At 56.0% G+C, this 19,108-nt stretch overlaps 7 protein-coding genes across 7 annotated transcripts; 5 read left to right on the forward strand and 2 right to left on the reverse strand.

The window, feature by feature from the left end:
* Positions 1-43: 43 nt before the first annotated feature.
* RFC2 (replication factor C subunit 2) lies at positions 44-1,368 on the reverse strand (the record flags this gene model as incomplete). Its single annotated transcript, XM_083189894.1, has 4 exons — positions 44-208; positions 261-1,049; positions 1,071-1,140; positions 1,253-1,368. The coding sequence occupies 4 exons, from the start codon at positions 1,366-1,368 to the stop codon at positions 44-46; spliced, it is 1,140 nt and encodes a 379-aa protein (XP_083053753.1).
* A 1,430-nt stretch (positions 1,369-2,798) lies between these two features.
* Positions 2,799-4,012, forward strand: ACO1O0_000396 (ubiquitin-conjugating enzyme/RWD-like protein; the record flags this gene model as incomplete). The annotated part of the gene is made up of 3 exons (XM_083189895.1): positions 2,799-2,806; positions 2,929-3,097; positions 3,146-4,012. 3 exons carry the CDS (start codon positions 2,799-2,801, stop codon positions 4,010-4,012), a joined length of 1,044 nt encoding a protein of 347 aa, XP_083053754.1.
* Positions 4,013-4,549: 537 nt separating this feature from the next.
* Positions 4,550-5,257, reverse strand: ACO1O0_000397 (uncharacterized protein; the record flags this gene model as incomplete). The annotated part of the gene is made up of 1 exon (XM_083189896.1): positions 4,550-5,257. The coding sequence occupies one exon, from the start codon at positions 5,255-5,257 to the stop codon at positions 4,550-4,552; it is 708 nt and encodes a 235-aa protein (XP_083053755.1).
* Positions 5,258-6,669: 1,412 nt separating this feature from the next.
* ACO1O0_000398 (type 1 glutamine amidotransferase) lies at positions 6,670-7,626 on the forward strand (the record flags this gene model as incomplete). The annotated part of the gene is made up of 1 exon (XM_083189897.1): positions 6,670-7,626. One exon carries the CDS (start codon positions 6,670-6,672, stop codon positions 7,624-7,626), a length of 957 nt encoding a protein of 318 aa, XP_083053756.1.
* Positions 7,627-10,025: 2,399 nt separating this feature from the next.
* AMO1 (peroxisomal copper amine oxidase) lies at positions 10,026-12,457 on the forward strand (the record flags this gene model as incomplete). The annotated part of the gene is made up of 6 exons (XM_083189898.1): positions 10,026-10,331; positions 10,390-10,958; positions 11,027-11,348; positions 11,430-11,535; positions 11,599-11,973; positions 12,069-12,457. The coding sequence occupies 6 exons, from the start codon at positions 10,026-10,028 to the stop codon at positions 12,455-12,457; spliced, it is 2,067 nt and encodes a 688-aa protein (XP_083053757.1).
* Positions 12,458-13,929: 1,472 nt separating this feature from the next.
* Positions 13,930-15,506, forward strand: ACO1O0_000400 (uncharacterized protein; the record flags this gene model as incomplete). Its single annotated transcript, XM_083189899.1, has 4 exons — positions 13,930-14,224; positions 14,278-14,379; positions 14,449-14,755; positions 14,813-15,506. 4 exons carry the CDS (start codon positions 13,930-13,932, stop codon positions 15,504-15,506), a joined length of 1,398 nt encoding a protein of 465 aa, XP_083053758.1.
* A 1,502-nt stretch (positions 15,507-17,008) lies between these two features.
* On the forward strand, positions 17,009-18,660 carry ACO1O0_000401 (uncharacterized protein; the record flags this gene model as incomplete). Its single annotated transcript, XM_083189900.1, has 2 exons — positions 17,009-17,440; positions 17,494-18,660. The coding sequence occupies 2 exons, from the start codon at positions 17,009-17,011 to the stop codon at positions 18,658-18,660; spliced, it is 1,599 nt and encodes a 532-aa protein (XP_083053759.1).
* Positions 18,661-19,108: the final 448 nt, after the last annotated feature.

Below are 19,108 nucleotides of genomic sequence, written 5' to 3' on the forward strand. Positions count from 1 at the left end.
AACTCCAAAGTGCATGTACTATATCTATTCAACCTTCTTTTATTCACCTCCCCGACATGATTGCCGATATCCTCATTGTCAAGTCCAGCATGGACAGGTGTTCATCCGCACCATCAACCAGCCTCTTGTCCACCTCGGAGAAGACCATGACGATTTTGTTCTTCTGGGAGTCTGGTATGGACTCGTCCGTCAGGAGAGTATTGTACAGCTGCAGAAATTGTCAGTAATTATCCTTGATAAACATGTTCTAGCTCCCTTACCTGCGACACGACCTGGCCAGCGCTCCATCCATCCGCCACCATATCCTCAACCACTGTCGCTATATTCTCGTAAGCCGACCCCGAGCCAGCCGGGCGCATGGCATCCACGAGGTCCGCAATCGTCCGGTCGGGGATGACACCCGCAATATCCTCGATGATCTTGACAGTGACAGCCTTCTTGTCGACTTCCATCTCCTCGTCGCCGTCCGCATCCTTGTTGGCGGCAACCGCACCCACAAGCCGAGCGGCGCTCTGGAGGAATGTGATGGCCTTTCGCAAGTCGCCCTCGCTACACGCAATCAGGCGGTCAATGACGCCGTCCTCGAGCAGCACACCCTCAGTCTCGGCAATGTGCTCGAGTCTCTTCTTGGCATTGCCCTGATCCAAGCTCTTGAAGCGGAACTTGCTACACCGACTGGCCAGGGGGTCGATTATACGCGTGACGTAGTTGCAGATGAGGCAGAAGCGGGTGATCTTGCTGTACGTCTCCATGGTGCGGCGCAGGGCGCTCTGGGCGTCCTGGGTCATCGAGTCGGCCTCGTCGAGAATGATGATCTTAAAGGGCGGGCAGGGGTATTTCTCCTTGTATGAGGCGGTCGGGTTGGTCAGCTGCATGCGCGCAAAGTTCTTGACCTTGTCCCGGACAATGGCGATGCCGCGCTCGTCGGAGGCGTTCAGCTCGAGGACTCGCGACTTGATCATTTCGGGGCCGTAGAGCTGCTTGGCGAGTGCTAATATAGTCGACGTCTTTCCCGTGCCGGGAGGCCCGTAGAAGAGCATGTGGGGGAGCTAAGAACCGGGGTCAGCAACTTCATTCCTCGAGGAGCGGGCGTCGTTGGACTTGCGTTGGAGGACTGCAGTGTGCGTTGCAGCACGGTGACTGTGTGATCTTGCGCGGCGACATCGTCTAGGCTCTTTGGACGGCTTATTGATATGTTAGCAACCTGGATCACGTTCCGAGCCAAAACTGCTTGTTTCTCGGGCGAACTGACTATTTCTCGACCCAGGGCTGAACCCGCCCATCTGCCTGCTTCTCTTGCTTGCTGCCAGAGGAGCCATTGGTCGCTGCTGCAGCCTTTCTAGCCTTAAGGTCGAAGAAGTTGGCCATATCGGACGGGCCTTACGCGTCGTGACGATATCTGACCGTTGGATGGAGTGGTGGCGGTGTGCTTGGGAAATCTTGTGATGCTGGAGCTCGTGGGTGACGGGAAGCTTCGAATCCATTAACGCGTCGAGCGCAGAGGCACGCGGGGCGCGTTCAGCGCCTGCATAGAACCAGTGTGGCCGACCCCGCCAAGCCCCCCTCATTCATGCCTACCTAGCATTGGTACTTACCCTATACCCCGGCGGCGTGAGGCCAACCATTTCTGGACAATTCTTCATGTCAAGCCACCCAAGCCTGGGCTTTTCTATGTGTCTAAATGATGATGTTTGGTATTTTGAAACAATCCGCTTGTCTCTAATACTTTACTAGTTCTTGGGGAGCGGCTGTTTTGGCACGTGTTACAATTACCTACCTAGTAGTTTGGTACTGGGTCGACAAGCTACTTTCCCCAAGGAATCTGGCCTTGAAACCCACGCTTCAGCTACTAACGTGATGTGTAGACAAGCAAGCAGCTTGGCAGCAGGAGCAGCCTTGGCCAGATGGCACTGTTCATTGCATCAGCAGTATCAGTAGTATTTGTTAGTGAACACCAAGCTGAGATGTTGTGTTGCACAACCTCGAGAAAGCACCTACACACAGCAGCAACTGCCCCGGTTACCTGCTTCGTTCTGCCCCGCCTCCCCCCCCCCAAAACCAGGTCCACTACAGACTCGAAGGTTCCAACTTCGCGCTCAGCTCCAACTTTCAGTCTCTCACTCTTCTCTCCCGTCTGACACGTCGGCCATTTCAGAACTTCCACTCTTACAAAGCTCATCATACCCCATGCTTCCAACCCATGAGCCTTCCACTGAGCGCTAAACCCCCCACCATCGTCTTGACAGCTGCTCGTCATCGCCGTCGAGCTAGCCGTCATCATGCCCCTCGATCACTCCATCATCCGCATCTCCAAAGTATGACCTGTCTCTAATCGCTGGTTATTCCCCGAACCAGCCAAAATGCTGACTCTGGTCCTCTCCAGGAAATTGGTGACATCCAGAAGACCCCAGATCTCTGTAGTTATTCCCCTGTACCCCTACGACATGGGCCCCCACTAACCGCTCGGTCTGCACTCATGTAGCTCTCGCTGTTGCATGTCGCGACATAGATGTGCGGAATGTCAGAGCTCTAATTATCGGCCCGCATGAGACCCCATATGAGTTTGGCTTCTTCGAGGTGAGAACCCTCTCTCAACTCCTGCAATCTTGCCGTGCTAATGTCCCCCGTGTCAGTTTGCGGTCAGGTTTAATGATGGTAAGCCTCCCTGCATTCAAACATTTGGCATGAACCCCGGGCCTGAGGATGGATTTGGACAGATTATCCCTCAACTTCGCCGAACGTGGTGTCAGTGACGACCAACGGCGGCCGATGTAGGTTCAACCCCAACATCTACGGCAATGGCAAGGTGTGCCTGTAAGTGCCCTTCCGCATCAAACAGGTCGAAGCTAGCTGACATACGAAGGTCTATCCTGGGGTAAGCTGACACGTAACTCTGTGCTGCCGGATGTGGCCTCTGACATCTTCTAGGACGTGGCGAGGCGAGCCAGGCGAGGAGTGGTCTTCCGCCCAGGGCCTTGAATCAATCCTGCTATCCATACAAAGTCTGATGTCCGCCAACCCGTATGAGAACGAGCCTGGGTATGAGGATGCTAGGAGCGAGTCGGACAAGAAGGCCCAAAAGAGCTACGCGCAGAAGGTAAGTCTCTCTGGTGAGATGCGGATGGTCATTTCTAAATCTGCCTAGGTTCGGCATGAGACGTTGCGAATATCGGTAATTCAACGTCTCGAGGGATACCTTGGGTTGAATATAGATGGGTCCAAGGACAGCTCGATTGAGGACGCACTGATGGATCCGGAGGATGTCGATGAGAGCGCCATTCCGTTTGAACCGTTCAGGGATCTCTGCAAGAGGAGATTTTTATGGTATTTCAACTCGTACCTCGCTGCCATTGAACAGGGCAAGTCCGAAGTCAAGGAAAACGAGATTTTTGAAATGATGCCGTTTGAGCACAAGATGAACGCAATGGAGGGTCGCTTCAACTACCCAAGCCTGGAGAAGCGTCTGCGCAACGTCAAAGCAGCTCTCGATCAGGAAACTCGGGACTGGGCGCAGGAGGGGATCCAGGACGTGAAGGAGGAGACCACAGTCTCAGCAAATCTCAAGCATCAATTCGAGCAAGCCGCCTCGCACCTGAAGCGGAGGGACATGCCCCACGATGTGACCCTGGAAGATGGCAACCCTTTCGTCTGGGTCATCACCTACTTCGGGCGACCGATGACCAATCTAGACGGAGGCCTTTTCCGCATCAAGATGAGCTTCAGCCCCCGGTTTCCCGACGAGCAGCCTCGTGTCAAGTTTGAGACGAGGATATTCCACCACTTGATTGCGCCTGACGGTACCGTCTGCTACACGCCCAGACCGGATAGGAAAGAGGACGTCGCGTCCCACATAGACGCCGTGATTACCGCACTCGAGGAGGAGGATCCCGCGTACGACCCGAGGAAACTTGTCAATCCCGAAGCCTACCAGTTACTCTGGAACGGTGGAAAGGACGGCAAAAAGCAGTACAATCGCCGCCTACGGCGTTCTGTGCAGCAGAGCATGGAGTGAGTTATCCAAAGGGATGGGTGTTTTCCGCGCCGGCATGAGCTGACCCTTGGTAGGGAATTTCCAGAATAGACACATTCAACGACGAGTCGCGTTTTTTTTATTCTGTTCTTTCTGGCATGGACTGATAGGATGTGGACGGCAGGAAACAATTTAGATGGATGGATTCACACGAGCGGCGTTGAGCGTAACGGATGGCGCATGACCTCGGCCCCTGGAAATGGAGTGTGGTGTTTCGAGTAGGTAATTGTATTCTTGACCAGGATCGCTTGTGTCATTTACGGTGGCTTTGCACAATGAAGAGAGATACTCCGTACTCGGGTCTGAAATGTGAATTAGCCTATTCGTGACCCGGTAGTATCTATTCCGGAAAACGGCAAGGGGCTGCCTTCCAAACTGCCCTGAGAGCCTGAGCGCCTCGTATACACGTCTAACCTTTCCCAAACGCCCAAAATGCAAACCGACTCTTCTACATCATCATTGCTCGTCACTCGTGGCTGTACATGCCTTGATTCCCAAAAAAAAAGGCACGGCTTCACTTCACTTTTTCGGCTTGGCCTTGGTGTTGTTGGTCTTATCCTTATCTAACCACGGCGAATATGCCGAAAGCGGACCTCGATACTCGTCGGGCCGGACGTTGCTCGGGCCCCCCCCGCCCCTAGACTTGTACGCGCCGTCCGCGTAGACGGACGGCTCCGTCTCGGGCGGGTTGTTGACCTGCTCGCGGTGCAGCGCCTCGAGCGGCTCGCCGACGATAGCGTACTGGTCCCAGTTGATCTGGGGCAGGTGGGCGATGGACTGGGGCACGAAGGCGTCCTTCCAGGGGAGGTCGGCGGTGGAGCCGGCACGCTGGGCGGCATCGAGCTGGGCGACGAACCTGGCCGGGTCGGTGGCGGCGTCGGCCCCGTGGGCGTGGAGGAGGCGGATGTGCTGGTCGGCCTTTTTGCGCTGCAGCTGGAGGATGGATATGGCGGAGCGGAGGGCGATGGCGTCGGCGTTGTCGTCGAAGTCGATGGGCTCTGGGGGAGGGGCCGGCTGGGCAGGCTGCTGAGAGGGGTGGGAGCTGTGTGTGAGGTCGGCAGCTGGGGGGATGGTTGATGTTGGTGCGCCCGGGGTGGCGACGGCGGCGGCAGCTGCGGCGGCAGAGGAGGAAGATGGAACGGGCGTGGAGGGAGTCTCGGTGGGGGTGATGGGGGACATAGGAGGCCGCTCGGGCGAGGCGGAGCGGGAGCGCGAACTTGAGGGCATGTCGGTGGATATTGTGAGAGCTGGCATGGCTGTTGCGAGTGGGAGATGTTTGGGTGGAAGCGAGAAATGGCGGGGGGCGAAAGCTGAGATAGTGCGCGTCAAGAAGACCGTCCGGCGGTCAGGGGCGCGTAAAAAGAGGTAGCAGCTTGGTCGCTTAGATATTGAGGTCTTGTATGCGGTTATGAAGATTACGGAGCTCTCCTCGCGCCGGCGCGGTTGGTGAGGCAACCTGTCGCGCGTGATGACAACGCTGTGTTGGGGCGAAGTTGACAAAGCGGGAGCTTAGAGTTGCCAAGGGTGGATAGCGGGGTCACTGGCGTGACGGTAAGTACCTTGCGGAGTAGCAGCCAATCAGATGTCGAAGGGCAACTCTCTTCGAGATGGACCTAGGTCACGTGCTGGTTTGCCTTGGACTGCCAGGTTGAGCAAGAACTATCTCGTACCTGGGACTACTTCGTACCAAGGTAACCACCGCGCAAAGGATCCTGGACCGCTCGTATCTCGAATCCGAATGGCGCCACCACAACACCTGACACCTCTTCAAACCGTCCTGCAGGTACTACATATGTAGGTACAAGTCATCGGGAGAGTGCAGGACGGCCCCGCTCCGGCCCCGCCAACTCGGTTCCGAGTCCGGAGCAGCGTGGGACATGATGGATACTGATCAGCTATCATCGATCATTACCTATTGCTGCAAGATATTACCGTGCGGCAGGCGGGAACAGGGGAATTCCGTCTACGGGCCTCCCGAAAATAGCACGTGGCAACAGGACCTTGATGGCCACGGCGATAATGCAGCTAGTATTGAGGATCTCTACCATGGCCAACAGTGCGGGAGGGCTGGTTAGAGACTCCCCCCTTGATGAGGGCGGCAGGGAATTTGGGCTCGTTGGGCTCAAGCCGTGGCAGCCCAGCCCAGGACAAGATCCTATGATCACGCATCGCCATCCGAACTCGATGGATGACAGTTGTCTCATTCATCCAGATGCTGATACGACCGACGAGTATGTAATAGTACGCATCTCACCCGAACCTCCTCGGATGGTACCCCTCACCTCTTGCATTCCCGAAACCCGAACTGCAGTGGAACTGATGAAAATGGATCCAAACCGCATGTAGAGATAAAGTAGGTACGTAACGACTAGCTAATAGTTCGCAGGCAGACACCACGAAATGGCCTAGTCATGACTAGGTAGGTGCCTGAGATGGGGCCGATCCCGGGGCGCAGTGGGTCGGCGGCGACAGCCACGACGAAGGAGGAAACAACTTTTCAAGGCTGGGAGGGGTACTCCGTGCATCTCATGATAAGGCAGTGCTAACGGAGTAAGAAGTCATCTTGAATTAGCTACCGACAAGATTCTTTGAGCCTTTCACACAACCACACACTCCCGTCCGTCCGAACAACCGCCATCATGGCCCTCACGATCCGTGTCGCCATGCTCAACGCTGACATCCCCGTCCCCAATGTCCTTGCTGACCGGGGCTCCTACGGTGCGATATTTCACAGACTCCTCATCGCCGCTGCCCACCGTGTCTCCTCGCCCGCCACGCCAGTCACCATCGAGGCCGCTGAATTCGATGTCGTCCACGGCGAATACCCCTCCTCACTCGTCGACTGGGACGCCCTCGTTATCAGTGGCTCTATTTCCGCCTCCTACGACGACGAACCCTGGATCCATAGTCTGGACCAGTATCTGCGGGACGTGCACCGTGAACACACACATGTCCGAATCTTTGGTAGCTGCTTCGGCCACCAGATTATCTGCCAGAGCCTGTTGCGCGAGCATGGCGTCCGTGTCGAGAAGGACCCCAAGGGGTATGAGCTGGGCGTCCACGAGATCCAGCTCACAGACGCCTTTGCCAGAGCTCTCGGCGGGAAGACCGTGGAATCCGCCAAGGCGTCACCTATCGGGCCTGATCGCCTCCCAACACCAGACTTAGACGCTGAGGACACCCAGCTTCAGCCTCCAGGGCTCTCCCAAGAACAGACTCTCCGCCTACAGTTTATCCACGCGGACCACGTCAGGCTTCCCTCGCCAGAGGGTGAAGGAGAAGAGGCGGGGAGCCTCCCTCCCTCGTGGATCTCCATGGGCCGCTCCCGCCACTGCGCCGTCCAGGGCGTCTACCAGCCCGGCCGCGTCCTCACGTACCAGGGCCACTTTGAGTTTGACCGCTTCGTCAACTCGGAGACGATGAAAGTCTTTTTCGCCAAGCGGGATCCTGCGGTGCTGCAGGATGCGCTGGTCGCCATCGATAAGGACGACGACTCCGAGGCGGCGGCGGACATTGTGGTTCGGTTCCTACTGGAGGGGAGGCAGCTGGCGGAGCAAGGCGATGGAGGATTGCTAACGCCGCCCCTGAAGACATGATGATTTATGATCCTTTATACCCATGTTCTCGTTTCTACCCGGCTGGACCTGATTTCGTATGTATTTAAAGCCCATAGAAGTACGTTCTGACAAGTTTCTTTCTTTCTTTTTCGCGATTTATATTACTACGTTAATCGCATTTATACCTCTTTGTACGTATATACTATCCTCGTCATGGCATGTGATGACGCTTAGAACAGAACGCAGCATGGAAGTCATGACAACATGACAATGTGTGAGAACACATGAAGCGTCAGCTCCTCTTATGATTCATTTCACTTCTTTCCCTTTTATCTAAGAAATCCCAGTGCGTTTGTCACGCCGAGTGCTGTATATAACCTGATGGTAACTTGCCTCAAGGGTGAAATGTTGAAGAGTTGCCACAACGCCTCATTTCGCACTTTCTCCCATGCAAAATCTCCCGGATGCGCCAGAACTCCCCCAGCACAGAATGCGCTAGTATCATAGGATAAAGTGTCTATACAGCTGAAAAAAGAGGCGAGAGACGGTGCTAAAAAGTCTGCGGACATCGACCCGGCAACGCGGAGCTCGCTTCATCAACGCGGACTCTGACGCGCTCATCGACTCTCATCTTGCAATAACACTCTTCATCATGTCGAAAATGCAATCTCCTGAAAATAACACAACCAGCAGCGCCAACCGCCAATTCAATTGCCAATTCACTTCGGAGCAAAGATCCGCCATTGTCGCAGAGGTATCTAGCGGCAAGTCGTACGCTCAAGTCGCCAAGGACTTCAACACGACAAAGTCGACAGTCTTCGCCATCCTCAAACGCTGGAAGACGACGCAATCAGTCGATCCAAAGCCCCCCAAAGGAAGACCTCAGAAATTGACAGCCTCGGACTGTGCAAGTACGTCCGTCCTCCTTCAGCTGAAGAGGGACCCCAATGTCACTTGGGATGATCTCGTCCACCAGGTAGGGGGTCGTGTCAGCCGTAGCACCCTCCGTCGTATTGTCGAGCAGCACTGGGGCCGAGAATGGCGGGCTTCACGGCAAATTTCGGCCCCAAAGTAGGACGTGAGGCATCAGACCAGACCGGATTTGCGGTTAGTAGGATCAAGGAGCCGAACTGGTCGGTACCGAACCCCCCTTGCCATCTCCCCCTTATAAGACATTATTCTGACCACAACATATTATCTTAGATCTCCTATCCGCATGATGAGTTATATATCTACACGAATCAAAATCAGGACACTAAAGGTACCGCTTTTTTGACCGGACTAGACTCTCCATCCTCCACGAATCTCGGAAAGAACCGTGGAGGCAATTCTGGAGAAGCTCCCTGGTGTGTTCGGCCGTTGACCATCTACGTGTCGGCTCATGATATAATGATTTGGCGAGGTGGCTGAGACCTACAGCCCACTATGGCTGACGCCAGCGTGGTACTATGCGGGGAAGTGAGATCCCAAGAAACTCCAGATCTTGCTTGGGGTGGTGGCATAAGCGTTGCTGCCCGAGACCTGGTCCAAGACCTTGTATCAACGACAGACTCCAGCACACGACTAGCCTGGTTTGGGTATAACTCCAGATACTCTTGTGGCCGGAGCCCACGCTCTCTCAGCTAGTGCTTCTGAGCAGCCGATATGATAGGAACCAATGCCTGACTGTGAGAGATGACAACGGCGTCCACTCGAGGCAGCAGAGTGGCTCTGAAACCAAAATCGATAGACCAATACTGGCTAGTCACGGCCCGCGGGGCTGGTCAATCGACAGCGGTTTGGCAATAGGGTTCTGTCATCAGAGCCTCAACTGGCAATAACGGCGAGACCCCCAGCATACAGCTCCCCCTGTGGACCGAGAACAAATTTATGGGCGTGTGGGAGGTCCCTGAGAGTGGTGTGCCGCCGGGTATTTTTCCCGTATTGGGCTATTGTGGAGCATTCTGTGCACCAGACAGAAGGCTGGCTCTCCCAGTAGCGACGACAGCCGACGTCGGCGAGCACCGGGGAACCGGTGCCCCTCTTTAGAACGCGATACCGTGACGGGTAGATAACGGCTTGTGCCCATGGCACGGAGGGCTTGATTGGTTACACTGGACGAGCATTGGCTGTGTCCAAGTCGAGTGATGGTCGAATCGACAAATCCGGGCGCCTTATCAAGGGGGGTTAAGTCTTTGTGAGAGGTGAGGGGTTGCACCGGAAATAATTGCCCCAGACTCTCATGACGGATCAGTTGGACGTGGGCAATTCCAATTGCTAACATCGTGGCGTCAGTCAGTGTGCTGTGCCGTCTTGGAATCTTTATCAACTGGCCTTGACGATGGTGGTGAAGGCCCGAGAAGTGATAAATATCCTCGCCTATACCTATACCTTCAAGGGGAAACCCAACAACTTACCGCACCAACCCGCCTTTCTCAGAACTTATACGTGACGTGACAATGGTTGCGGTAACAACAGACATGCTTCCGCATCCCTTCGACCCCCTGACGGGTGACGAGATCCGGACGGCCGTGGACATTGTCCGCAAGGCCCATGGTGAGCTCAAGTTCCAGGCCGTGTCGCTCCTGGAGCCTCGCAAGGCCGACATGGTTAAGTGGCTCGAGGACGAGGCCAACGCGTCTCGCCCTGCCCGCGTGGCCGACGTCACGGCCATTGGCCCCGAAGGCAAGGTGTACGATGGCATCGTCGATCTCGCGAGCTCCAAGATCGCCAAGTGGGAGCAGCTCGAGGGCGTGCAACCTATTGTAAGAAACATCCTCCCCCTTTACTCCTATATGTGTCTGACAAGAGGGGGAAAACTAGATCACCCTGGAGGAGCTGGCTGTCGTGGAGCACGTCTGCCGGACGGACCCCAAGGTCATCGAGCAGTGCGAGTTGAGCGGCATCGCGCGCGAGGATATGTCCAAGGTCTTCTGTGACCCGTGGACCATTGGCTACGACGAGCGCTTTGGGACCGGCGTACGCCTGCAGCAGGCCCTGATGTACTACCGCCCGGATCTCGACGACTGCCAGTACCAGTTCCCGCTCGATTTCTGCCCCATCTACGACGCCAACAAGGGCGAGGTCATTGCCATTGACGTGCCCAAGGTGCGCCGACCGCTGCGGAAGCTCGAGAAGCCCGTCAACTACCACCCCAAGGCGGTGGAGGAGACCGGCGGGTACAGGTCCGATCTGAAGCCGATTCACATCACTCAGCCTGAGGGAGTGTCGTTCAAGCTCAGCGGTAGAGAGATTGAGTGGCAGAACTGGAAGTTCCACATCGGCTTCAACTACCGCGAAGGTATTGTCCTCAACGACATCAAGTATAATGACAAGGGGACGTACCGGCCCATCTTCTACCGACTGTCTCTAGCCGAGATGGTCGTCCCTTAGTGAGCCCCCCCCCCTTTATCATCGGACGAGGCCATGATCGAGAGGCAGAAGCTAACCACCCACAAAGCGGCAACCCAGAGCACCCTCACCAGCGCAAGCACGCTTTTGATCTGGGCGAGTACGGCGCGGGCTACATGACCAACAGCCTATCGCTGGGTTGCGACTGCAAGGGCTCGATCCACTACCTGGACGCCGAGTTCCCGCAGCGCAACGGCAGCATCCGCACCATCAAGAATGCCATCTGCATCCACGAAGAGGACGCCGGCATCCTCTTCAAGCACACCGACTTCAGAGACGAGTCATCCATCGTGACGCGCGCGCGAAAGCTCATCATCCAGCAGATCTTCACAGCGGCCAACTATGAGTATGCCATTCAGTGGGTCTTCCACGTAAGTGTGCCCGCGTGGAAAAAAGCGAGGATGAGTTCCGGTGAGATGGCGGAGGTTGACTGAACCCTTTTCTCTTTACAGCAAGACGGCACGATCCAGCCCGACATCAAGCTCACGGGTATTTTAAACACCTATGTCATGAACCCTGGAGAGGACACAAACGGCTGGGGCACGCAGGTCTACCCAGGTACGCAACCAACCCATATGGAATATAGATCGGTCCTTGGTTCTAGATGTTGACCATTCTCAGGCGTCAACGCCCACAACCACCAGCATCTCTTCTGCCTCCGCGTGCACGCCAACGTGGACGGTCCCGACAACACCGTCTTTGTGTCGGACACGGTAGCATCCGAAGCGCCTGTGGGCAGCCCCGAGAACCACTACGGCAACGCCTTCTGCGCGAAGCGCACCAAGCTGGCGACGGAGGGTGAGGCGAAGAGCGACTACAACGGGGCGACGAGTCGGACATGGGAGATTTGCAACACCAACAAGCTGCATCCGTACAGTGGCAAGCCGGCAAGCTACAAGCTGGTGAGCCGCGAGGTGCCCGGGCTGCTGCCCAAGGAAGGCTCGCTGGTGTGGAACAGGGCGGCCTTTGCACGACACGCCGTGCAGGTGACCAAGTGTGAGTTCAACCCCCTTCTCATTCTCAACGAGACGGGACGACAGGATAGACAACAGGGAGATCACAGAGCGACTAGAAGTGCTGACCGATGACAGACCGCGACGACGAGTTGTGGCCGGCGGGACGACATGTACCGCAGACATCTGGCGAGCCGTCGCGAGGTCTGCCAGAGTGGATCGGCGAGGGCACCGAGTCCATCGACAACACTGACATCGTGCTGTGGCACACGTTTGGCGTCACGCACATCCCGGCGCCCGAGGACTTCCCCGTCATGCCGGCCGAGCCCATCACACTGCTGCTACGGCCACGCAACTTCTTCGCCAGCAACCCCGTTATGGATGTGCCGCCCAGCTACGCCAGCACACCCAGCCAGGTGGCGGCGCAGGGAGCAGGTGTGTTGGACGCAGCAGACAAGATCAGCAAGCTGGCGTTTGGCGAGAAGAGCGGCGGGTGCTGCGGGACAAATGGCAGCGGTGCGACGTGAGGGGAGAACCCCCTAATAAGTAGCAATAGTGCCCAATGAGAACCATGAGCATGATTCAGTGTCTGTTTTGCACAAGGTTGATGAGGGAGGCGAGGCCTCAGTCCAGTCTTTACCCAAGATGCCGTGTGCGGAGTTTCTATCCAAGAGATGGATGGCACTGGGTGCTCATCTTTGAACAAGCACCCCCTTGGCCGGCAGTTGATGCGCTATGTCGCCCTAGGTTATGACCGAGCGCCATCTAGCGATCGGGAGGGACGGATCAACGACGGCGGTTCGGTTCGTCTGGTCGTGGCCCTGCGGGAATAGTACGTGGCAGCGTTGCGTTGTTTTGCGACAATGGAATGTAAACTCAGGAGGGGGCCAATGGGTGGCTTGAAACGGGAGGATGCCGTCCTGTGGCCAAGGATGAAGTCAATTCTGCGACGGTGCGATCCGGATGCAGTAGAGTTGCTGCTCAATGACGGATGGCTGGTGGTGGTGTGCCTCCTGTCATCATTGCTGGACTTTCCAACGACCAACAATCTCACAGAGCCATAGTGGTCCCTGCGTGCCTGTGCCATGGGCGCAGGGCCAGCTCATTCACATGACGGGGGGGGCGAGACACCCAGCTGGCAGCGCCTGAGGCGCGCTGCGATGTGTACGTAAAACGGCCTGCAGAGCGCAGCTGCATCGAAAGGCGCCAGCCAGCGTTGAGATCGGCTGGTGGTGGCGAGATGGGAACGCATATAGCTGTAGGGCTGGTAAGCTTGGCAAGGGACGAAGCTGAAGAGAACACGAGGGAGTAAAGATTGAAGAACAAAAAAGCACCGCTGCAATGGCGAAAGGTTATTGGGGGAGGGGCGAAAGTGCTTCGGGAGGTTTGTTGTTGAAGCCCACCACCTACCAGTATTCCTCGTCGAAGTGATGAACCACCCGACTGCACAGTTTGCACTTGGCAACTGTGAGTGCCGAGAACAGGGGATGTGCGTCCAACGACGTCTGTGCCTTTCGTGCAGAGGTATAGCGCCACGTCCTGGAGCCCCGGGAATACTTTTGGACCCTGAGAGAGATGTATAGCTACCCGTGCGGGTCGTCGCCTAGAAATGAACGGCAAAGACGGCAAAGGTACATTTTTTATTTGCCGCCAATTTTGCCGCCAATTTTGCTCACATTTTCGAGGTGGATGAGTGTCCGCGGATCGCGAGGGAGGAAAAGATGAAAAAAAAATGTTTTTGTGTTGCATCCTTGCATTGGAATCTGATGACCCATGACATCCCATGCAATTACAACCCGTCTGATCTAACCTGCTGGAGTTGGCAAGTTGGCCCATTCATTCGCCATCCATTCGCGCCTGCCATCTGACCTGACCTGCCAACCGTCTGCCATCGCGCCTGCCATTCTGTCTGCCCTCCCCCTTCCCACAGCCACAAACAAAATTCATTCATCCTCATATCAAGTCTCTCGAACCACTTCTCACGTCCCTTTCCTCGGCTATGACCACGACGTTGTTGCTTGTTGACCACTCTTTCATCGACCGCAAAGCCCGGCGCGCCATCCGCAGCCATGTTTTGAAGGCCCAGAATACCGGCATGATGCGCGCTCCTAGGAGGCCTCCTCACGCCCCAAAGGACCTCGATGCCCACCACTTGGCCGCTTCCTACCACGATGCGTTGCCAGAGACATTCTCGCAAAAATCCGCTAGGCGCGTTGTCCGGGTAGGCAACGAGCTCTCAGGACTGGCCGCGCCTTGCGAGATGACAGCCCACTCCCGCCGCAGTGTCCACGACTGTGAGTTGCCACGCCAGCCTTGTGCAGGTGTCCTCATCTAACCCATCTACTAGTCCTGTGTTACTTTGGAGATGCCGCTCATTCCCCAGAGTGCAAGGGCAAGCCTGACTCTAACCTCTCCATGTGGTTTCAGTACATGCTCATTGACGAAGCCTGTAAGTGGCAGCCTCTTATACTTACCCTTGCGCCACGCAAACACAGGTTTACCAACCTTACGTTTCTAGTCTTCCACTGCTTCATCGCTCTGTCGGAAACATGCATGGATTTTATCACTGGCAGGGAGCTCCAATCCCCCGAGTATCGCCGCCACATAACTGCGGCGCTGCGTCTCATCAACGACAAGCTGTCGAGCGCCAACGCCGTAGCCGACACCAACCTGGCTGGTGTCATGACACTGTGCCTGCTCTCCTCAGTCCGTGACCAGCCGCTTCAGACCAAAATCCACTTTGACGGTCTCTGCCGGATGATCGAGGTTCGTGGCGGCGTGGACGAGCTCAGGAGTAACCCGGCACTCATTGGCAAGACTCATCGGTAAGGGTCGCCCTCCATGACGTTTTTGGCTACGCGGCTAACGGGGTGCGTTGACAGCATCGACATCGACTTGGCGCTGCAGCTGGGCTGCCCGACAAAGTTGGGGCGATCTGCCAAGACTCTCGAGGCCATTGTCCCCATTTTCTCCAACCCGGCCTTCCAGGTCCGCTCCCCACTCATCAATGCCGTCCGCAACGCCGATCTCGAGGTCTTTTCGGCCGCCAAGGATATCATGAAGGTGTCGCGTCTCTTCAACTCGGGTGTCGCCGCCAAGAAACTCGGCGCCGACGCCTTCCAGGATCTCATCACCACGACCTGCTACCGTCTGCTGGAGATCAGGCCCATTGACGGCCGTAGCGGCAACATGCATCCCGTTGCCAATGCGGCCCACCTGGCGCTCCTCTCTTTCATGACCACTTTCCTATCCCAGATTGGTCGTCAACGTCGCCAACGTTATGCGCTTCTCTCCCGGAAACTCATCAAGGCCCTCGACAACCCCAAATTCCAGGCCGCTGTGGATCCCGCCACCCACCTATGGCTCCTTGTCATGACCGGCATATCGGTGCTCAACAAGGAAGACCGCATCTGGCTCAAGCCTCGCCTTGCTGAGGCCGCCGAGCAGTTTGGTTGCACGGATTGGCAGTTTGCTCGGCGACTCCTGGGCAAGTACCCATGGGTCGGTGAACTTCACGACCAGCCTGCTTTTCTCCTGTGGGAGGCGTGCTTCCCTTCTGCCACCGATGACGAATAGAGCCGGCCTCTGGGGGGAAAGGCTCATGCCATAATACCCACGAATTGAATGATTTGAATTTTATGCTGGCGCTCCCGACCAGAGGAGGTCTCTTGGCGGCGCAGGACTTGGCGGTTTTGAGGAGATTGGTTCATGGGTCCTGGATTGCGGTTACAGATTTAGATATTATGCTTGCCATGGAGGATACCCCTGGATATATTTGCCTGGTTTTTGCTACATCGTTCGGGGCGTTGGATTTCTCTTCTATTACTGTACGGAGTACACCAGCATCTGGGCCATCACGCCAGAAATAGGTAGGACGATCGTGGGTATCGCCTGTAGGGATGGAAATCTTACACTCAATGCCGGGAGCTAAAACTTGTGATGAGACTGCCTTATCATGCTAGAGAGCTAGCTCTCTGGGGGGGGTTATGTGGACAGTACCTTGCCTACTAATAATACTCCGAGAGTCTCATGATGTACTCGTACGAGTTAAGGTATGGAGATGGCACGAAAAGCCACTCAACACTGGTTTCCTAATTCGGCAATCGATTGCGGGTCCGTATCCCCGCGCACGAGCCTCTACGGGGCGTGCTACGAATACATTCGCGGTTTGCTAGATAATACTTATAGTTTGAGTAACCAGACATAGCTCCAGAGTAAAATGATGAACCTCAACCGTACCACCAGAGGGCGGCCGGCCGCCCATTGAGTATTGCTACTCGTGTGTTTGTACGAGTAGCGAGTAGGCACGATAGTTGGCAAGCATGAAACCGGTGTTCTGGACTTCGACACGGGCCCGCACGGACGGCAAAGGGGATGAGACCACGATGTTTATCTTGACGGCAGGAGATGATTATCAAACAGCAAGTATGGAGTACGGATACTACGTAAATACGTAGCCGGATTAGTATGCAGAAAATATCCCAATGCTACATGTCTCCACATTCCAGAGGCGATATCCTCCGATGATGCTCCCGATCCAGAAGAAAGAGGTGGGGATTATGTGCCCGCCAACAGCTGACCAAAAGCTCCGAGAAGACTGCGCGTGACGCCTCACTCCGACACGTACCGAGTGCCGGGAAAAGGAAGGGTCTCTACCGCAGGCCTACATGCACGAGTGGCATGGGTGAAATCGAAAATCCGGAAGCAGTATCAGTGCGCGATGGGGCGGAACTTGGCGGAACTTTAACTGCAGACCATTGGTGTTTGGGTGGTGTCTGTCGTGCAAGTCGACCAACCTGATTGGCGTGGAGCTTCTGGGATGACGTCCACCATCTGTAAGGTAGGTGGGAGAGCTCCTCGACCACGGGTGACCGGTCGAACGCCCACGAGGCTGCTGTTGCGTTTGTCCTTTTGCTCCCTTATATTCTAGAGAACGAGTGTGACGATTTGAAAACTCCCAATCGGCCATCCTGCCAAGCGTCACTCGGTGCTCCGATACACATTACATGAGCTCACACCTGGAAGCAGCTTAGAACACCATACGGATAGCATCCGCAAAGGATATTGTGACGCTCAAGATGCCCCTCTTCCAGAGGAACGGCGACAACAACGGTGGCAATGGCGACAATGGCGACAACGACCGCCACCGTCACGATGCTGACCTCGAGACCCCCGACCAGCCGCCGCCTGACGAGCATACTCGTCTGCTCCCCAATCGCTTCGACTCGAGCCGCGCGATTCTCCATCCCGACGATCCGGCCGTGTCTCCCTACAATCTGTGGACCATCCGCATCCTGCGGATTTGCACCATCTTCTTCACGCTCGTGTCGCTAATCTGGTGGATCCTGCTGCTCGTCTCGGCTTTCACCACGCCCCCCGGCTTCCATACACGCGGCAGCGTCTTCTACGCCTTTGGGTACGCGAGTTTGGCTCTGGCTAACCTGCTACTCACCCTCATCTTCTTTGGCGTGCCGGCCAAGTCTGTGAGGGTAGTGACTATTGTCTTGGCGGTAAGATCCCAGTGTCGTTGCCCTTTCAGGCCATTAAGCTCACTAGAACGCAGGTCATCTTGTTCATTGACATGATTCTCATCCTCTCGGTGCAGAAAACACGATATGAGGAGGGCTGGGTAGGCACCGTCAGCGTCATCTGGGCCCTGCTCATGAGCCTGTGGACAGTGATCGCGGACAGAACTGTGCAGTGGGGCAAGACCGAGGAAGAGGAGCGCCTGACCGGCCGGGCTGAGACAAGGCGTACGCTCACCGAGTGGCTCGAGGTCATGGTGTCTACGGTCGCGTATATTGTCATGGCCGTTGCCGCCGTTCTCATCACTCTCATGATCATTCTGAGGGCCTTGGATGCCGGCGTGGCTCCCCCAGGCAAGCTGTACTGGGTTGATGCCAACAAGTATCGCATCCACGTGTACTGCCACGGGAACAAGACCAATTCCAAAGGTACGGAGCTTCCGACCGTGTTATTTGAGGGCGGCGAGAGGCCCGTCGAGCACGAGATGTGGCAGCTAGCAAACACAGCCATCGAGAATGGGTCCATCTCTCGGTATTGCTTCGCAGACCGCCCCGGCATGGCCTGGTCGGACACGGCACCGTCCCCTCTATCGGCCAGCTTCGCGACTGACGTCCTGAGCGAGGCCCTGGCCAAAGCCGGAGAGAACGGTCCTTGGGTCTTGGCCAGCGCCGGCATCGGCTCCATCTACCAGCGCGTCTTCTCCTCCCGCCACGGCGATACTGTCGAGGGCATGGTGCTCATTGATCCCCTTCACGAGGACTTGCTTGACAAGGTCGGTCGGCCGGGGCGAGGTTTCTTGCTCTGGCTGCGAGGCGTCATCTCTCCGCTTGGTCTGGATCGCCTGCCTGGCGCCCTATTCAAAGGGCGCTCGAGCAGGGACCGCATCTACGGTCGCTCGGCGCATCAGAACGGAAAGTTTATCTTCGCTAAGCTGCAGGAGAGCCTCGTCGCAGGGTCCTTTACGAAACGCGATGTGGAGGGCAGCCGGGAGATTCAGCACCAGGATACGGCGCTTGTCGTCATCAGCTCGGGAAAGCATGTCAAGAAGGACCGGGAGTGGGAGAAGAAGCAGAGGGAGTTGACGAAGGTGACGAATAACCTGAAACATTGGGACATTGTGGATGACGCGCCCCACGAGGTCTGGCTGACGCAGGACGGGCGCGACAAGATTGAGGAGAGACTTAGGCAGCTGGTCCACGGCTGAGGTGCCGCAATCTGTGGTGGCGTTGCCTGGTTTGCAAGGTACGCAAGAGCTGTTGGCTTGGCCATCCTGGGGATCTGCCATAACCACATCAGTATGTATATCGTTGTAGTACTATGCGCTTACATAGCCCCCAGCGCAGCTGCGGGCTCCGGCTTCTGTCGCTGCTGGCTTGGCAGGATCATTTGGCTTCAGGAGTTGGGCGTCGACGTTGACTCCTTCAGGGAAACATGGTTGATTATTACTAGGACTGCTGACGAGGAGCGGAGTTAGGGTGGCGGTGGCTGGGGTATTTTGACTGGCTATTTTAGTAGTAATCATCTTCATACACGATCGTATTCGTGCCTTCTGCTTGCTAAAAGACTCGATTGACTGATGAAAATAGGTAGGTAAATGTATTTTCGTGTCGATTGGTATAAGCTTGCGGTCGAGAGGACAGGTTTCAATGAGA

This window comes from Amphichorda felina (genome assembly GCF_050947745.1).
Source record: "Amphichorda felina strain 45539 chromosome Unknown scaffold_1, whole genome shotgun sequence".
Taxonomy (NCBI): Eukaryota; Fungi; Ascomycota; class Sordariomycetes; order Hypocreales; family Bionectriaceae; genus Amphichorda; species Amphichorda felina.